The sequence below is a fragment of the Pteropus medius genome, unplaced genomic scaffold (genome assembly GCF_902729225.1).
Source record: "Pteropus medius unplaced genomic scaffold, Ma_sr-lr_union100, whole genome shotgun sequence".
NCBI classification, from domain to species: domain Eukaryota; kingdom Metazoa; phylum Chordata; class Mammalia; order Chiroptera; family Pteropodidae; genus Pteropus; species Pteropus medius.
Genome location: NW_024340849.1, coordinates 49,800,403 through 49,820,511, shown reverse-complemented (window position 1 = coordinate 49,820,511; position 20,109 = coordinate 49,800,403). Strand labels below are relative to the sequence as shown.

General features: G+C 38.7%; 1 protein-coding gene across 4 annotated transcripts in view; it reads left to right on the top strand.

The window, feature by feature from the left end:
* Positions 1–8,788, top strand: part of SPIRE1 (spire type actin nucleation factor 1) — a 195,359-nt gene extending 186,571 nt beyond the window's left edge. For 3 of the 4 annotated variants that reach the window (XM_039846272.1, XM_039846281.1, XM_039846293.1), the window contains 5 exons: positions 2,195–2,332; positions 2,920–2,990; positions 3,543–3,570; positions 3,666–3,802; positions 5,392–8,788. In XM_039846272.1, the coding sequence (XP_039702206.1) occupies positions 2,195–2,332; positions 2,920–2,990; positions 3,543–3,570; positions 3,666–3,802; positions 5,392–5,650 (633 nt within the window). In that variant the 3' untranslated portion in view covers positions 5,651–8,788. The remainder of the gene's footprint in view (positions 1–2,194; positions 2,333–2,919; positions 2,991–3,542; positions 3,571–3,665; positions 3,803–5,391) is intronic. The other variant, XR_005649344.1, reaches the window with a different exon arrangement.
* Positions 8,789–20,109: the final 11,321 nt, after the last annotated feature.

Genomic DNA, 20,109 nt, shown 5'->3' with positions numbered 1-20,109 from the left:
ACAAAAACACAAACAAAATTCACAATTTCTTATTATATCCTATGAAGTACTAGATTTGTGTATGATTCAAAGTAGTAAATTGAAAGTACGCTTGACTAAGTAAGCCCTCGTGTGACTTAAGACCGAGAAGAGGGAAGTACAAGCTGTCAGGGTTATTACATGTGCTAGTGTACCCCTGCAAATAAAAAGGATCCCATCTACCAGAAATATCTACCAGCCCAGGCATCTGAGTTGTAAAGGTAATTAAATTGTCACTATTTACCATCTTCAGAGCTTGCACAGCAACAGATCTCACTATTAATTATCTGGTTATTTGATGGATTTGCATATTATTTTGTTCCAAGTCAGCAACTATGTCACGTAGTTAGATGTCAGAAAATGTACCACAGTCATACTCATCACTGATGAATGAAAATTACCATAGGAAAAGTTCTCATGAAATATGTTCAGTGATGGAAGGAAATTTAACTTTGGGTTGTCAATACACAGCACAATGTACATATGACATATTATTGAATTGTATACTTGAAACCTACATAATTTTATTAACCAGTGTCACCCCAATAAATTTAATTTTTAAAAAAAGAATATGTTCAAAGCTAAGAAAAGCTGTCATTCAGATGTGTGCAGCCAAAAATACTTAACTAATGCACAGTTTTAATGGCCTAACCTTCACAGAGGCAGTGCCTTGTTCCATTTGACACTATGCCCTTTTCTCAGGGTGGAGCAAAACAGAGTAAATATTGGACATACCAATTTAATCTTATTATTGTTTTAAAGCTTTTCCCATTAAAAGAGAAAATTATATGTTAGTGATTTATTTTTAAAAGTATTTTAGACATCTTATAGCAAGTGATATAATCTTTCTGAACAAACTATCCCCCACCCTCCAAATACTAAACTCTTCATCTTAAAAATTTATTTGCAAGATATTTTCCAAAACATTTTTAAGTATATTTAACCTTCGTTAAGTTAGCTTAACAGAGACAATTTTGTATTGATTTTTAGTAAGAATCAATAATTCTTCGAACTACTTTTTTTAGTAAATGCTAATGTTTGTCCAGTTTGCAACCTAGATTTGTTTTTGTTTTTCTCCAATTGAAAGACAGAACTGAATGTTAAAACTGCATAAACAGGCTGCATTCATAGTCATGCGCTTTCTCATTTGACTTGTTTGATTCCAGAATGCCTGTGAGCAATGCTATTGGGGGGAGGGGGGGCGGGTAGGGGAATTATAATGTGTTTGTACTGTGAACATTAAGTTTCAGTGTCACTACACCACAATGGCCCTTGTGAAGCCTGGCCCAGTGTGAATGCACAAGACTGTTCTGTCTTTCTATTAGATCCACCAATCAAGAGCAGGGCCAGATGGGGAGCAGATGGGCATGGGATTCTTTATTCAGTGGGATCAGTTACATCAACATCTTCCTCAGCTGTTTTTAGGGAAACCATTAATGTAAGACAGCCAACATAAATATTTGTTATGCAATTCTTCTGATTTTCTCCACATCTTTCCAATGCTGACTATGCATTCAGCAGTGGTTTAAAAGTAATAACAGGAATCTGGAGAACTGTAGGATAGCCTGTAAAGATTGCTTTTGGCTATAAACTGCACCAGTAGTTACATGTTCCAGCTCCACTTGTACCATTAAGATTTTTCAAGGTGTGCTGATGTAACTTACCACTAAATAATGCTTCTCAGTATAAACTACTAACCACCTTCTTTTGGCTATTCTGGGTACCACAAACCAGCTTTAAAAACAGTACCAATGTTGTTGATTTGCTTTTTATCTATTAGCATATAGTGTACAACACAGCACTAAGTAATGTCTACGATTTCCTAAAATCATAGGAAATGACTGACAAATTTGGCTTAGAACAACAAAACTTTTTTCAAGACACATAGCTCAACTTAATGTAATAGAGATACTTGAGGGAAACTAATTCAACAAATGTGAGGAACTTTCACTAATTGGAAACTTCAGTAGGCTACAGTGTTTCACGTGGTCCACAGTTTTCTCTCGTCTGTTGTCTTAGTGTAATTAGAAACTACGTGGTCCCCAGAGTGAGCCCGCTCTGTGTTCGTTGGGAAACTTTTCTTCTCTGAAGCTACTAACCAGGTATTTGATCTGATTTTACAATGCCAGAAAAGAGGGGTGGGAGTTTCTTATTCATGTGAAATTTTGAATTTCAGGAGGAATTCTGCTATCCAGTGGAATGCCTAGCTCTAACTGTGGAGGAAGTGATGCATATTCGTCAGGTCCTGGTGAAAGCAGAGCTGGAAAAATACCAACAATATAAAGATGTCTACACTGCCTTGAAAAAAGGAAAGGTAGAGCTGTTTAAAGTTGATTGATCAGCAGGGTTAGCAGAAGGGTCAGTCACAGGCATAGTCTCCTGAGGGAGCCATCTGCTAGCCAGATGGTGTGAACTTTTAGGGGATGTTAGGAGGTAAGAGACTTATTTTCCGGTAGACAGTACCTGTTCTGCCTTGCTCTCAAAAGGGAGTATTTTTGTTTCTCCCTTATAAATCAAAAGCTGTGAAAGGCTTAAAACAACCATAATAAATCATGGTATGCCTTCATAAAACCATGTCTACATTTAGTTGATATACTTGTAAAGGACATATATCTGAGAAACAGAGGAGACTTTCAGAACCTTTTTTAGACTGCTTCCATGGTGGTGAGACTCTTGAGAGCTGTGGTCTTTCCTTACTTTTTAAAGTAGAATTATAATTAAAGATAGAGCCAAAGTATAATTGTCACAGAGCCAAACATAAAAACAGATTTCTGCATTCTCTTCTTCCTCTGTTTCCTGAACTTTCCCAATGGATAAATGTAAAGCATATTTAACTATATTAATTAGGAAGTTAACTGTTGGCATTGCTTTTTTTCCTTCTTTCACATTTGTATTTTCTAGCTTTGCTTTTGTTGCCGAACCAGGAGATTTTCCTTCTTCACCTGGTCTTACACCTGTCAGTTCTGTAAGAGGTAAGATTTTTTTTATAACTGATGGCAATAGGCAAAGAAATAACAGTTGACTTCATTGTTTCATCATTTTTCTACACAGAAACAATATTAGAAATAATCTGTTATGACATTGTGTTATACTCATGGGTTAGGAATACTGATTTCTTCAAAAGAGTGGATCAAATAATTATTTCATGTTAAACCTGGAACATGTTTTTCTGCATGTATTTCTTTTACATAACCAAGATCATTCTAATAATAATATGTCATGTTTGAACAACAACAAAAAAAAGTAGATGTGATTGTCATATGCCCCCTGGATAGACAAATAAGAAAATTCCAAACAGATGTAAGTTGATTCTTTTATAGGAAACAGTGCAAGAGTTAAGTTTTACAGATTGATTGTCTTTTTGGCAATCGACAGTTGTATCAATTTGTTATATTCTGATAGAAGAACCAGAGAGATTTTGCAATTTATCGTAGAAATTCACAACCATGCAGCCATTGGCTTCTTTAACTCTCCAGTTGCATCTATGGTATCATGCCAAATAATACTTCTGATTTTGTATACAGGCCGGTGTGCTCACAGTGTTGCAAAAAGGTAAGCTAAGCTTGGCGAAATTATAGCTTATGTTAATTTTAATAGATTGCCTCTTTAACAGTATTGCTCATTCTTAGTTTTATTTGGGATAATAGATGCGGCTGCCCTCCAAGCCATACTCTACTCTTCCTATTTTTTCATTGGGACCTTCTGCCTTGCAAAGAGGAGAAAGTTGTATGAGGCCAGAAAAACCCTCCACCGGCCACCATCGACCACTTCGGAGCATTGCCAGGTGAGCAAGGGGCCTAGATCTTAAGAGCATCCTTTGTAAAAGAAGAATGCTCCTTTTGAGGACTGTGGTGACATCACATGGTTTTAGCTCGAGGGGTTTGGGTAGGTAGGTTGGTTGGTTGGTTGGCTGGCTTATTTTTACATAGTTTTGACTTGCACACAAATCTCCAAAACTTCTGAGATGTAACTTGTCAAGGGATAATGGTTAACTACTTGAAGGATACTTTAATCTCAGTTTATTTTTATTTCTACTTTAGAAATAATTACTTTTGTGTGTCCTTTAACAGTCAGCTTTAAATCTGCCCTTGTTTTCAGTGGAGTTGAAAACTTAAATGTAACAGTTTAATCTTTCATTCTTTAATTTTAAAAGAAAATCTCTTTAATCCTATACTTACAACAGTCTACAATAACTGGCTTACTTTCCTATTGTAAAGGCAGAAATGAAGCTTTATGCCAAGAGCTGGCAATTTAAAAGAAAAAAGTTGCCTGAATATCAGTCTCTTTGCATTTAATATAGAGTAAGTTTAGTGTTGGTACTAAAGAAAGATAGTGTCGGGCTAGCTTAAGTCAGACACTGGCAGGGCCAAAGAAGGTTAAAGTTTGACACACCAGCCACCCATTGGAGGGGTGGGTGGCAGACACTGGCATTAGTGCCAAATGCTGGATGGCAGCCACTCCTGCAGATTACGGTTCTGTGGACAATGAGACAAGGAAGCTATCAGCCCAGCAGATGACTTGTGCCTAAGACTGCTATCCCTATACTTTCAACTCTCTGCGGAGACACTGCTGCTCCACGATGACTTCTGATCATGGATTGTCACCTGCGGGCTCAAGGCAATGCAAATAATAATCTGTTGTTCTTTTCTGTACTTACCTTGAACCAATGTTCTTGTTTGTTTTAATTAAAATAGTAATGAGTAGGTGAATCTTAGTTATTTCAAAAAATTAACCAAAACATTTATTATGTTCATCTAGTTAACTCTAGCTCTCTGGAATCCAAATAATCAGTTACCCAAATATAGATAATTGTTGAGGGAGAGGCATATTTGATAAATATATAAATTATAAGAAAGCTGGTTTAAAGGTAATTTTTCAATATGTGTTATAAGATTGAGATAAAATTACTTAAGTTTCCAATAGTCTGACCTACTATCTACAGTTAACTAATGTTCATTAACTATGACATGGGGTTGCTGGAGAAAGAACTTGAAGTTCTTTCTGATTCTTCAGTAGGACATTAGTAACTAAAGTGAAACTTCATTTCACTTTAGTTGTTAAAGTTATAATCCCTATATATATGTGTGTATAGTAATAGTCTGAATATCCTATTTTCCAAACATTCTGGAAGAGATGCTAAGAGTTTTCAGTATTTCTTAATAAAACATGTTCCTTGGTTTATTTTTTAAAAAATATTTTGAACCTCATCTCCAGTTAGAAATTCTTCTTTGGAAGAACATGACATGACTAAATCACTCACCATCCCATAATGTTTTGGCAACAAATTTACCTTTTTACACGTATTTTCTTAATATTGCAGTAGAACTGTAAGTAACAATACTGAATGATTTAAACATTTTGCTTTTTTTCCAGGTTCTCCCCAAAATCTAAATCTGTGGACAAACCAGATGAAGAACTACAGTTTCCCAAAGAATTAATGGAGGACTGGAGTACTATGGAGGTGTGTGTGGACTGCAAAAAGTTCATTTCAGAAATCATCAGTTCTAGCCGGCGTAGCCTGGTGTTGGCCAACAAAAGAGCCCGGTTAAAAAGGAAAACACAGTCATTCTACATGTCCTCACCAGGCCCCTCGGAATACTGCCCTTCAGAGAGGACTATCAATGAAATCTGAGCTGTGTGCCTTTCAGTTGCTTTTGTGTTCAGAGTCGGCATTAACACGGAGAACACTGAGCTGGACTGTCTCTCCTCCCTTGTGGTTTTTGTTAATCGGCTCGATTTGCATTAGATCAGGTTTTTGCTGCATCACATTGTTCCACAGACTGCTGCGTTCATATCAATCGATAATACATGACAGGTCAGCCAATTGCTCGTTTGCACTGAGAGGACAATAGTTTGAAACCTGCTTTTGTGTGTGTGTGTGGATTTGGAGACCAGAAACTTTTCCTTAGTTCAGTTCCTTACTGTTCCTCAAATGATTTTCTGACTAAGGCAAAAAGCTTCTCATGTGAGAAATCAGCCTAACAAAGATGTCGATGTTAGCACAGTTCTAAGCAGTAAGTCATATTGGCACTTCCACCGGACAATATTTCTATCTAATGCAAGTAGTGATCCAGAGCCCTGCCACCTACCAGATACCTGGAGGCGGGGCCAGACTGCTCGTCGTCGTCTCACAGCGCAAAACCTGGAAGGATTTGCTCATACTGTCAAACTGATTTCAAAGTATTGTTGCTCTGAGATGAAAACTCTAGGAGGGATTTTATGCCTGCGTTTTAGTGCAAAACATCTGAATAAGCTGTACACCCAAGTGGGTGACTATTTCCTCTGAGCTGCTGTGTTTGCCCCTGTGCAGTGGATCAGTGTCTCCTGAGTGGGTGACAGGTTTTCATTCCCTATCTTGCATGTATTATGGTTACTTGTCATTTTATAATGGAGATCTAAGAATTAAAGTTTTGTGGTAGTTTCTGGACAAAGGAAGGCTAAACATTTGCCAAGAGCTGAGTGTATTTCGGTTAACGACGAAAGGGTCACGACAGCATAGGGTGCCAGCTGTTGGCCACACTGCAGGGAATGCGCTGGCGTGCATATATTTTCAACTACACTTTTCATAACTTTATGGTGTAGCCATCATGACTAAATCAAGCCACCATTTGGTACGTAAGGTCTCAAACTGAAATTTATTTATTTTTATAAATGAATTTTAAAAGAAAAAACATTACCTACTTCTTTTAAAACTAATAATTAACCTGCTGATAGGCTTTTTGGATGCTTTTTGCACAAATTTTCTTTGTAAACAACTTGAGTGAGTAGGATAGGTTTATGATGAAGGTAGGTTGGAGGGTAGCATTGTAAACCTGACATTTCTCAGCTCGTTTGGCTTATATCATGGGCTTTATTATTTTCATATGCTTAGAAAATGACCAACCAATCAAATTGCCATTAATGTTTGGAAAGTCAGTTAACGCACATGCACAATAATCTCCTAAAAGCTATAGAACACATCTGTAGTCGACACTATGACAGCACCGTTTGATAAAAGGCATGCCAGTTGCATTTCATAACACATCAAAATATGGTAACATTTCTATATAAATTAACAGTAATACCTCAAAACTGCTCTGGTAGTAGTTTTTTAATGGATTGAAATTTAAAATTTAGTAAATGTCCTAAAATTACTTATGAAATAAACTTTACCAATTGACTAAAATAATGCATGTTAACAGTTTGTATTTGCATGTGAAAGTAGGCCACCAGAGAACCCTTATTTCGTATGCAAATGTTTAAATTATTTTAAAGACTCTTGTTTAAGAGCTTTAAACATTACATTGGGTGAATCTCAGTTTTAAAGTTTTCTAGGGCACTGTTTGAACTCTTTTGGTTTGGTGAGAGCCACACCCTCCGAAAGCCTGGGCTTAATCCTGCAAACGACTACCAGGAAGGGTGCGAGGCAGAGGGAGTGTTATCTGTAGATGTATATTGATATGACCTAGGAGAGTGTGCTTTTTAAAATAATGACTTGTTTACCGTTGTTATTAAAATGTGAGAAACTAAACCCCCAAAATGAGAATTTTATTTACGCTCACAAGGTAAATATCTAGCACATTTCAGTCTTTGGTGTCACTTCTTTATAAAGACTGATTTGAGCATTATGATCACCTCTCACCAGAGCATTAGAATGTAAATTCTTCAACAGCATTAATGAGGTTTGCCAAGTGCGTTAAAGAGGTCACTTGTATGGTGTGTCTGCATGAGATCCTGTGCAGAAAGTAGTGTAAGAAAAGGGCATATGACACAGTTAAATTTATAGACATTCGATTAGCATCACTTTTTGTTGCCAAAACAATTTCTTGCATTTAACCTTCTCTTATCCATGACATGTACCCAGCACTTCAGCTAAATTAGGTAATTTCCAGAGGGTAGTTCACTAACAGCTTGTGGAGTGTAGTCTTACCATCTTTAGCCTAGTCTGACCTTAGGCCTATCTTCCTCTTCATACTACTAAAATAGCATACCTTTACAGTATTCTTCTTTGTCCTGGTTTCCAGCTATTTGGCATTACTTCTGATAGCTGGTATCAGTTGGAACCTGATGTGTCTTAGAACTTGTGTGCACACTGAGCAGTCCTCCCTATGTGAATCCTCTCTCAGCTCAAGCTTTCCTTCTTTCCCATACCTCCTGAGGTCACCCTGTTGGGGGATCTTTGTTTCCTTCCCCGTGACTTAACTTCCGGTCAGTGTCAGAGTAGCTAAGAATGCTTGTAAATACTGTAATATATTTATTAATATTTAAAATGCATTCATTCAGTGGACAGTTTAAATTAACTCTTCCAAGACAAGTAAAAATTAAATAATTGATAAGTACATCGACTTAACAGTCTTACTAGATAGAGTTCAAGTCTTAAGTCTTTCAAATTAAACAAGAAGGTTGTTATGTAGGAGTTTTTAAATGATCTTACATTTGAGATTATGTGATTAGCACCGTGCACTCATACCATGAATTTCTTAAGGCTTTTAGTTTTCTAACCGTATTAATAAATATAGGACTGGATTTCAGGTGTCACAGAGGAGACATCTGAAAGTTTTAAATTATGTTGCTATTTGCTAAAGCAAATTTTTGCTAAAGCAAAGTAGCAGAAAATTTTGTACATGTAAAACTGTTGAAGAGCCATAGAGAAATGTTCATACTCACCGGACTTGTATGAAAGTCAAGTTGGTGTTGGTATTCAGGGTGACATGACAGTACTAAATGTTTTCCATTAAAATCTTTTATTTTAAAATTTATCTAGGGAAAAATAAAACGCCTTTTCATCATACCTTCTGCATTGAGTTTCTGTTGTGAAATGGTGATGTCTTTCGGTAACTAGCTGTCAGAAACTCCCTAGGTTGGGAAGACAGGATACTTTTATTATCAGCAGCTTATGATCACTTTGAGAAATATAATCTAACAGGGACCACACTGGAAAAATAATCAAAAATGGAGCCACCACCATAACTGCTATGTTACCAAGCAGTCACGACTCCTTTTTTACCTCAAGAGGGTAGGAAATTAAAACTCTGTAAATAGTACATAACATTTTATTATATAACAAGTCATATATATGGAGACAAATTGTATGTAGAAAGATCATAAAGCTTTTGTATGTTTTATAAAGGGAATTCCTCAAGGAATATATTTCTAAAATGTCCCATGATAAGAAAATGTATTGTTATTGCACTTAAATTGCTTGAGAAAAAAATAGGAAAGTTAAACCCAGAATGAACTTAGGAAAGTTCTTATGTTAAATAAATAGAGAGCATCATTTAAGGTATTTACATATCTTAAATATTACACAATACTGAGTTTGACATTCATACACACAAGCTACTCCCTTATTTGCCAGATGTATCTTAGGATCTCCTTCGCCTGAAGTTTCTCTGTGAGATGTGTATGATAACATTTCTGTGTACGTCCAGCTGATAATCTAAATGTGCACTGACTTTCTCAGGCTAAGTCAGAGTCCTTGCCTCCTGCCTTCTATTCCAGCGATACACTTTGGAGGCCATAAAGGAGAAATCTTTGGGTAACCTGTATTTAGCAATATCTTTCTTTTTTTCTTCTCAGCCCCAGTGGAGGAAAAAATAGATAGTTATAAGTGATCATTGTCTAGAATTTCATAAAGAGAACTTTTAGGAAAGGGCCTGATTGCACATGTGTTTAGAGACCCCAGTTCTGCCTTCTCTGCAGAATGTGCATGTACGTGCAAAAGCACACACACGTTCATTATAAAGCTCATGAAGGGTAAGCTCCTTCTTCCCTCATGTCAGCCAAAGACCCATCTCCTAAAATATTTAATAGCTAAAAACCAACTTAATATAAAACTCTGCCTACACTAATTAAATGTCTAGGCGCAATTACCTAGCAGACTGAATTTACACTATTATTTTGGCTCATTCCATTAAAATGTATTCGATGTACAATTTACGTATTTAGAATAGATCTTACTGTGCAAAAAAAAAAAAAAAATTCCACAGCTCTGTTTCTACATCAGAATCTTGGATTTTGAAATTCCATTGGATTTTGATACCAGCAAAATCTGAGCTACTACAGTGTTATGGAAATAAAAGGGCTTCAAAACTTATGGGCCACAGCTCTCAAAACGTGGGCTTTGAAAAATGGGACATCAAGAAGTTGTTTTATGTCCCTGGGGCTTAAGAACCGAAGAATCATCTTGATGTTTGAACCTATGCCATGTTCAACACAACTCAGTGTTCAGATTTCCTTTGCCACCCAGAGTGTCAGACACTGTCAGATGTGTACTAGTAATGCTCTTGCAAGCTGCGCTAATGAATCTGATCCTCTGTGAACTGAAAAAGGGAAAAACGCCCTTCCCTTGTGTGTAGCCAGCAGGGAAGGACAGCCTCAAGCAAGCCTGCTCACTTGGAGTTTGCCCTTCTATATGTTCTTTTTTGTGTTGGCGTTCCCTTTTGACTAAAGGAATCAGCTGTCATTCCCTGGCCTACCTTCCCCTGGTCCTTTTCCCTAGGGCGAGCAGAGAATGTCACATCCCAACTCTTCCCAGGAGTAGCAGTGTTTAGGAGAGTGAGAATGCCAAAAAAGAATTGAGGATTTCTGTAGGGCTAACCTGAATATCAAGGCCCTAAGCAAACGTTGTATTAACACTGAAGGAAAGCATGTGGGAGAAAGAGAAAGAAGGAACAGCAAGATTCTTCTGCACACGTAAATTTTCCAAACGATGTAGCTACTGCAGTGTAGTATCTAAACGTATAAACAGACAAAAAAAGAATAACTTCTACTTTTCAAAAGTAGAAGTTTCTTCCCCTGAAGAAACTTTGATTTTAGACATCCCAAAGAGAAAAGAAGCCTAAGAATATTTCAGCTTGTCCACCAAGGAAGGGAACATGATGACATTAAAAGTCCTCTGGGTCATCTTACCACAGTCAAGGTCGTTTCGGAAGTCAGATCCACAGAAGTTGGACTAAGCACCGTGGGCATAACTGGCTGGACATTGCCACCTCCAAGTGACTCTTGTGACAGCTTAAAGTTTCCTCCAGGTGTAGCCAGTTCCTATGACACCTTCATCATAGGAACTGGACCTCTCTCTGTTCCAAAATGTTACTAGCAAAAATGACTTTTTAAGACTCGGGAGCTTTCATCTTAATAACTGAAATAAACTAGCCTATAATCAATGAGGCAGATTCTTTTCAGCAGTATACCTGGTTTCAAGTACCTGAAATGGTTCTAACTAAACTATGCTAAACAGCTATCTGACATTGGGAAAGTTCTTTAATATTTCTGGATTTCAGTTTCTTTCATTTAAAAGCAAGGGACCAACAAGGTGGTCTCTAAAGTCACTCTTTTCTTTCTAAACAATTTTTCTGTCTCGATGACAAACCTGATTATGTATATTACATGAATGCAAGAAAAAGTGTAAAATATGCTGCATTTATTAGAAAATTTGGGAGGCAAATTCAGTTTTATGAATTGCTGTAAAGAACCTGAGTCTACTTCCCAAAATTAAAAAGAAAAACCATGGAAAGATGAGTTGACGTATATTAAAAACAGACACAAAAATAAACCCCTTTGCACCAGCCATTTTGCGTCAGCAATTTCCAGTTACCGGCGGTTCATCTCCCAGCCCCGTGCAATGGAAAGACCTTGTCTATCTTGGCAAGTCTTTGTTCCCACAGTGTGATGTGTATTCCTGTTGGAGATAATGAAAGGAAGCAAGTAGCTGTAGGGGCAACTACATATAACAGACTATTTTAATTGCATTAAAAGGAAATAAAAATATAGATAACTCCTGTCATCCAGCTTAGTCTAAAAAATAGTTACCACAGCTACAGGGAGTCCCTGATATATACGCCTCCCATGGTACTAGTGGGATCCCCAGCCAAGAGGCTTGTCTCTTTGACCCTCAATGCTGTAGACTCCATCATTCCCTGAGCTCTCTTCTCCACCAAATTTGATCTCTGCTGTTGACTTTTAGAACTGAAAGTGATCCAAAAAGACATTTGGTCCACCTGCCGGTAAATGGCAAGCCCTCAGCTTTGTTTTAAAATGTCCAGGATCAGGCAGACCCTTTTCTCTGTGAAGTTCCATCATCAAACAGGCCTAATAGTTATGAAGTTCAGCCCTCATGTAGTTTATTGCCGTCGTTTACTCCCTGGTTCTGCCTCATGTGGCTCTACGCATGTGCCTACTCTCCCTTCCAAGTGGCTGCCTTAAATAGCTTCTTAATCCTCATATCTCTCTGGAACACTACCTATTCCTACATCCCACTGCACTTAGCACCTAACATCCTACTACGTCGTTCCATGAAGGTAGAGATCTTTGTCAAATTTCCTCACTGCCAATCGTGTTTCTGGAAAAATACCTGGCATGTAAGAGGTGCTCAGTAAATGTGGAGTGAATGAATGAATGAATGAATGAGCGGGTTCAATATAGAAATGAGAATAAGAAATATCAAGATGTCTTCTAAACAATTGACACAATTTGTTGTCTGTGTTCATTAACAGATAAATGCCACATAGAGCCCTGTGTTTTTCCTTTAACTCAGGAGTACAATTCAAAATCAACAAATCACTGCAGCCCTGAAGTGGCTGATTAGAAGAGAGAGTCAGCAGCTCATGCCGTTAGCATGGTTGACTTGGAGCTTGCAGAAACCCTACTTGCCAGTCTGAGTTTCCTGCCTCACTCTTGTAAATGCCACTCACTTCTGCTTCTAGAGCGCCTGGGCAGAATCGCTGTGCACAGTTCTGCCTCCCTAATCCAGCTTTTTGCCATTAAAAACTTGACATGCAGATGTATAGAGACCCTGGAGATCTATATTCGAAGCAGCTACATAAACATACAAAGTATATTTTTCAGTACTGAGTTCATACTCATTAAATTTTACTATTTTTACAGTATGGTAGTTAACTCTTACTAGTAATCATAACATGTTGATTAAAATGTATGTACCAACTAGGCTGAAATATAAAAATAAAACTATTTCAAATTTTTCATATTAATACATTTGGCCCATAAAAGAAAATAAAAATGTGATAGAAGCTTTATGATAGAAGATATTCTGTGCTGTGTGTTACTATTAGTATATAATTTAGAAAATATTTTGGTAATTTTCAGTAGCTAATAATAGCTACAAGTTATTGAGCACTTACTCTATATCAGATACTGTGCTAAGAATCCTCAGTCACATTATTTCTTTTTAATACTCAGCTCTGAAGTAGGTAATATTAACATTCCTCTTTTACAGATGGGAAACAGAAATAGCAACAATATCATTTACCCAAGGTCAAACCACTAGCCCAGCATCAAACTTGAGGTCTCTCCCCTTCCAAGCTGTACTCATAACCATGCTGCATTTCCAGCTGCTTTTCCTAACTGCTGTGATTCTGAATCCAGCCTCAAGTTGCAAAGCATGTAATGAATACCCAGAACTGTGCATGTAAAGTAAAACATCTCATCTTGTCTCCTAAAGAACTTTAAACTTGCCAGGCAAATATATATAGGAACAGTTAAAGTCCAAGGCAATATAAACCTAGGAATTTATAGTAAGCTGTGAGCTGGTGTCAGTCAAGGACAGCTTCATAGAAGTAGATTTGAAGGTGAGTTTAGAGGAGGGAGAGGACCCAGTATATCCCCAAATACAATCTGATGACCACCTGTACTGGAGTCGTCTGGGCCAATGCCTAGGCCTTGGTTCTGACTTTTTCCAAAAAAAAGAATGAGAACCCTCTCTAACCTTTTAATCAAGGAAGGTTATGATAGGATTATTTTTGAGTAATTTGATAAGAAGCAGAACAGAATGAAAGGGAGACCAGTTAAAAGGCAATTGTACAAATTTAGTATAAGGTGAAAGTATTTGTTATCTATTGCTATGTAACAAATTACCCCCAAACTCTATGGCTTTAAACAATAAACATTTATTATCTCACAAGTTTCTATAGGTCAGGAAATCAGGAACAGCTTTAGTTGGGTGGTTCTGGCCTGGGGTCTCTCATGATCTTGCAGTCAAGATGTCAGCTGGAGCTGCAGGCAGGCGAAGACTTCACTGGAGCCAGAGGCCTACTTCCGAGATGGCTACTCACACAGCTCCTCTCTATCAGGCTTCTTCAGTGTGTGTCCTCACGACATGGCAGCTGGCGTACCCCACAGAGCAAGTGATGCAAGAATGAGCAAGGTGCAAGCTGCAGTATTTTACGACCTGGCCTGGGAAGTCATACACCGTCATGGCATATTCCGCAGTAATCCATTGACCCCACAGGTCAGCTCTGCTCAGTGTGGAGGACTACATGTGGGCCTGGTCACCAGGAAGCAGCCTTCTTGGGGGCTGTCTTGGAAGCTGGCTACCCCAGGTGGTAAGTACCCGAAGCAGCCTGGGACAGTGAAAATGAGAAGACAGACTTGATCTGAGACCTTTTATAGGAATATTTGCTTTCCAAATGGCTACAGAGAGAGCAAGAGGAAGAAGTCAAACAATAAGTTTTCGTATTTGGGATATGGAAGTAGCATTAATTAGAAATGAGGGAAAGGAAAGCAGTTTGGTGGAAGGGACCAAATTTAGTTTTATTTATGTCAATTGAGAGATGTAGTGGAATCTTTAAAAAGGTCAACTTAACAAACTTCTTCTGTCAAGGGCCAGACAGTAAATATTTCAAGCTTTGGGCCTCTGACAGTCTCTGTCATGTACTCGTCTGTTGGTGGGCTTTAGTTACAAACTTTAAAAATGTGAAAATTTTTGCTCAGGCTGTAGTTTGCCAACCTCTGCCCTAAGCAAACTGTCCTATAACAGCAGAGAACACAAGCACAGACCCTGATGAGAAGTCAAGACTGGGAACCCAAATCAGTTCCGATGAAGCCGATGTTCCTAATTCCATCCCCGCCTGGCAGAGTGCTCTGAAGGACTCCACAGCCCAGTGAGGCCCAGCGCCAGTGGCTGCGGCACTGTGGGCCGTGCCCTCGCTGAGGTGTCACGTGGCTCTCTGGGTCAGCCTTCTGAGGAGGGCATTTTACAAATGAGGAAGCCTCAGCCACGTGATCTGCCCAGGTTTACTCCTCATGCCTACGATCCACAGCTGGCTCACAAGGATACCCTCCTTAGCCCCTAAAGTTACCAGAATAACCCTGCCTCTCCTTAGGATACTGAAGCTGTTACAGAACCTATGAAAATCTGTTCTTAATGTATTGGGCATTCACTCAGGCTCAGTCATAAGTAGAGATCTTCTAGGGAAGACATCCAGGAAAAAAAAAATAACAAAGAAACTCTTAACAGACACCCAGCAGTTAACTGCTACTTCAAAGCGTGCCTGCTCTTTTCTAAACAGAGGACAGAAATGTTGTCACCCACTCTTTAGAAGCCAAAAGCCACTGGCTCAAATCAGACAGACACAGTTTTAATAGTTGGTTCTATGCCAAATGGGTGGAAGCGTCTTCAAAGACTCTTCAGAGCCATCACTCTCCTACAAGAAGTGAAGCCTGACTCCAGAGAGCTGGCGATCCGCCCACAGTCACAACGTGGCAGCAGTGGCCTAACCAGCAGCAGGCACAGACACGCTGTCCCCAGGAACGCCCGATGGGCTCGGAGCCCTGGAAAGCCCGGCTCCCAAGGGAACCTGCCACACTCCTCTCGAACATCATCCACTTTTGGTTTCTCTGAGAGTTCACACACTAGTGCATTCGACTTTCATTCCTACCAAACTCAAGGGCTGCAATCATGTAAACTGGAAATGAAGGAAAGGCAACAGAATTCTGGATTTATTTCTGTTTTTGGCAAAATAATATAACCTTAGACCAGTAATATGACATTATCAAAATACCTAGTTTTTCCCGATACTCATTTCTTCTCAGAAAAACTAAACTGGTTGGTTTGGTTACAGCATAAGTAAGGAAAACTGTATCACAGTTCATATTCAGAAACTAAAATGAAGTAGGTTTTATGTTACTTGCTATACGTATATCATTAAAAACTCGTCTCCTAAATTAACTCTAAGGGCCCTGGTCAGTGAAAGATAATGAAAGCTATTAAATAAATTAAATGTGCATGTGGAACGGCTGTGATGTCTGTAGAACAGGAAACTTCAGTACTGGCCAGTCAGCAGCAGAGCACCAGGCCCCATACCCAGCACTCCATGGAAGAGTCAGTGGCCCTTGGCCTGGTGAGCTCCACTGACCTGGCAGAACCTCTGGCTCCAAGGCCAACCTCAGGCTCTAATGTTTAAAACCACTGTGCCATCCCTCTGAAATAGCATTTCTGAGAAATCAAAAGAATATTCATGGTTTAATATCCCAGCACACTTGAGGCTCGAAACCCACAAGAATCTTCTATTTGAGTGTGGGAAGTTATAGAGTATGAAAAAGCCATTCTCTTCTTATGCTGATATTTTGGTTTCTAGGGAAGGGATATCAAAGATTTAAATTAACTTCTTGTTTAGTAAACAACATTTCCACACAAAAAAACAAACGTAAGTCATAGGCCAAGATGTAGCAAATTCATTCCCTTTCTAGAATCCCTTTCCTATGTGTCTAGGCTGCACTAATCGTGATTTTTCCTTCTGACAAACCAAGTGTAGAGCAAGAGTGTCCACAGCCTAGGGTGGATGATGAATGCCCATCGACTTGCTGCTCAACCTTTGTCTCCGTGTCCTGGGTGCAGGAAGCCCGAAGATCAGGTGCTCCTGGTGCTTCATGCTCTGGTGCAGGCCAGGGCTAGGAGGCTCTCCTGCTCTGCGTTACATGGGCCACTCACCCACTCCAAGGCCGCGTGACCCTGTGGAGAGAACGGCACTGAGGAACCTCCCAGGGGGCTGTGTCCACATGTCAACGAGTGAGATGAAGGCCTCTGTCAGGTGCCATCATGCTTATGTTCTAACACCTCTGCTAGAGGGCATCTCAGGAAATGAGACCACCCTCCGAGTGATGGCAGTACCTGCTGAACATCAATGCCACAGTGATATTGACAGATATTCATTATGAAGCGATACTATATTAGTAAAGTTGAGCTTTCGAATATTTTCTCAAATTAGAAATCCAGGTTAAATTTCACATGGCTGCCTGCACCCAGCTTTCATGATATTTTATCATACATTCGCTTATGGTGAATTGCAAATAGAAAGAGTTATATAAATAAATATTGAATCCATTTCTAGACCAAATGAAAGTTACAAAGCCAAACAATTTCACACTAAACAAATTTTGAAAATAATCACTATTTCTTTGTTACTTAATGACTGACCCCCATCAAGAAAGATATATATTTTTATTCCACTTCACTCCACCAAAAATTTGAAGTGGCTAAATAACTGACATTTACAACTGTCCTTGCTCTAAAAAGCAATCTTCCTCCTAAACTACACTGGGACCTCTGTGCACCTTAATCATTGTAGAGGATTCAAGCTCTACCCATTCTGACTCACTTATCCCTGCTTTAAAAATGTGGTTTCCAAAACCACAAATTTCCAGATTTCCCTGTAGAATAGAACTCCCTACATGACAGTTTTTAGACCATTACCTCCAAGAGGTTATACAGAGTTACCTTGAGTGGAAGTTGAACAAGAGGCTGTCACTGGAGAAAGGGCTCAAACATTGTCCAGGGAGATGCACGCCTGTGAAGAACAGTCTGCAGTTTGCAACAGACTACCAGATGTTTACCCTGTACCAAGTGCCTTTACAAATCCAGCGCTTATCTGCAAGGAGCCCTCAAATCTTTCAGCAGTTAAGACCGGTGCTGTATAACTAATCCTTAAGAAGGAACTTTTCAAGATAATGTTGGTTAAAAGTAGAAAAAAGACACAAAACAGTACATACAGTATGATCTCATCTGTTTAATAAAAGAAAGAAAAGAAAACATCACACATACACTTCCATATGTATAAAACATGTCTGGAAGCTTTTGTAAAAATCAGGAGTCAACTGGCAGAGGCCAGTCACTCTTCCTTTACAGGTGAGGCCATTACTCTAACACAGAAACTCTTATACTTTTTTTAAACCATAAACATGGATTGCTTTCATGTATTTTTAAAATTAGTCTTGTTTATTAAAAGTGAACAGAACTTTGATTTTTAAGATGGTGGAAAAAAGATCTTTTGTCCTCATCTCTGAAAAATCCACAAAACGATCAGGAGAAAAACAGAACCACAAACCAGAAAATGCAGAGTCAGCAACCTCCCAGTCCATCACTTGAAGTTGGAAAGCAGAGACAGGAGCAGTGACGTGGCACAGTGGGTCAGACACAGCCGTTTGGAGCCTGGGAAGTGTCCAGAGCGAGGGCAAGGGATAGGCTGAAGGGAATGATTTCACAGCCCAGGCCCTAAGACCCCTGGGTCCCCACACGTACATCCCAAGAGGCTGAGGAGTCTTGTCAGGAGAAACTAAACCACTCTAGAGAAAAGGTTACTGGGAGTCAAGGAAAAAGCCACAGGACACCCTGCAGTGACAGCTTAGAGTGAAGCCCGGCATTCATCGAGCCTTGCTCTCCCTGGGACTCATTTCATTATGGTTGTCAGCGTGAACAGACATCTGAGGAGAGCTTCCAGGATGGTGAGATGCCAGGGACATGGAGGCACAGAAGAAAGCTTCTTCACGTATATTTCTGCAGAGGAGGGAGGACACTCCATCTTGTGAAGCAAGAACAGGATGTTATAATCAACCAAAATGAAAATTAGTGAAAGAGTTAGAAGATAAAGTCCAGGAAACCTCTTGGTAGAAAAGGAAAGTATTAGAAAATTACAAATTTTCTAATTTGTAATTATAAAATTACCAGGAAGCTTAACATATTATTAAGAAGACTTCCAGAAAAAGAGAAGAGAAAAAAGAGTGGAGAAGTTATCAAAGAAGTCATTACCAGAACCAAGGGATGACCAAATTCCCAGCACTATGATGTGTTTTATGTCTGGTCGACCTGATCTCGGCTGTATGTATGTATGTACATATGTAAGTATGTATGTATGTGTATTTGTTTAAAACTATGTATCTTCTTTTCTACTGAGGTGAAATTCATATAATTTAACTGTTTTAAAGTATACAACAGTAGTATTGAGTACATTCACAACATTGTGCAGCTGCCACTTTTATCTAGTTCCGAAACAGTTCCATCATGACAAAAGGAAACCCCAAACCTGTTAAACAGAGTCTCCCCATCTGTCCCTCCCTCTACCCCGTGGCAAACACCACTCTGCTTTCTGTCTATATAAATTTACCCATTATAGATATTGCATGTAAATGGAGTCATACATTACATAGCCTTCTGTACATGGCTTCTTTTACTTAGTGTAATGTTTTAAAGATTCATCCATGTTGCAGCATGTATCAGTACTTCATTCATGTTTATGGCTGAAAAATATTCCAGTGTATGATTTTGCCATTTTGCCATTTATCAGTTGAAGGATATTTGGGTCATTTCCACCTTTTGGCTCTGAATGCTCCCATGAACATTCCTGTACAAGTACTTGTTTTCAATAGTTTTGAATATATAACGTTTTGCATTACCACTAGCATGAACAAAGTTTCCAGTTTCTCCATATCTTTGCCAATGCTTGTTATTTTCCATATCTTCTTTGGAAAAATGTCTTTTCGGATTCTTTGGCCATTTTTATATCGGATTCTCTCTTCGTTGTTGACTTGTAAGAGTTTATATATTCTGATTAGTAGACCCTTTAACAAATAAATGATTTGCAATGTTTTTCTCCCATTCTGTAGTTTCTTTTCACTTTCTTGATAGTGTCCCTTGATGTACAAAAGTTTTTAAGTTTTATAAAGTCGAATTATCTATTTTTTCTTTTGTTCTTCATGCTTTTATTGTCATATCTAAGAATCCACTGCCAAACATGTGACCGTGATATTTACACTAAGAGTTTCTTCTAAGAGTTTTCTTCTAAGAGTTTCATAGTTTTTGTTCTTATATTTAGGTCATTATCCATTTTGAATTAGTTTTTGTATGTGGTGTGAGATAACAGTCCGACTTCATTCTCCTATATGCAGATATCCAGTTGTCCCAGCACCATTTGTTGAAGACACTATTCTTTCCTCATTTAATTGTTTTGGCACCCTTGTTGAATATCAATGGACCATAGACAAATGGGTTTATTTCTGAACTCTCAATTTGAATCCATTGATCTATATGTCTATTTTACACCA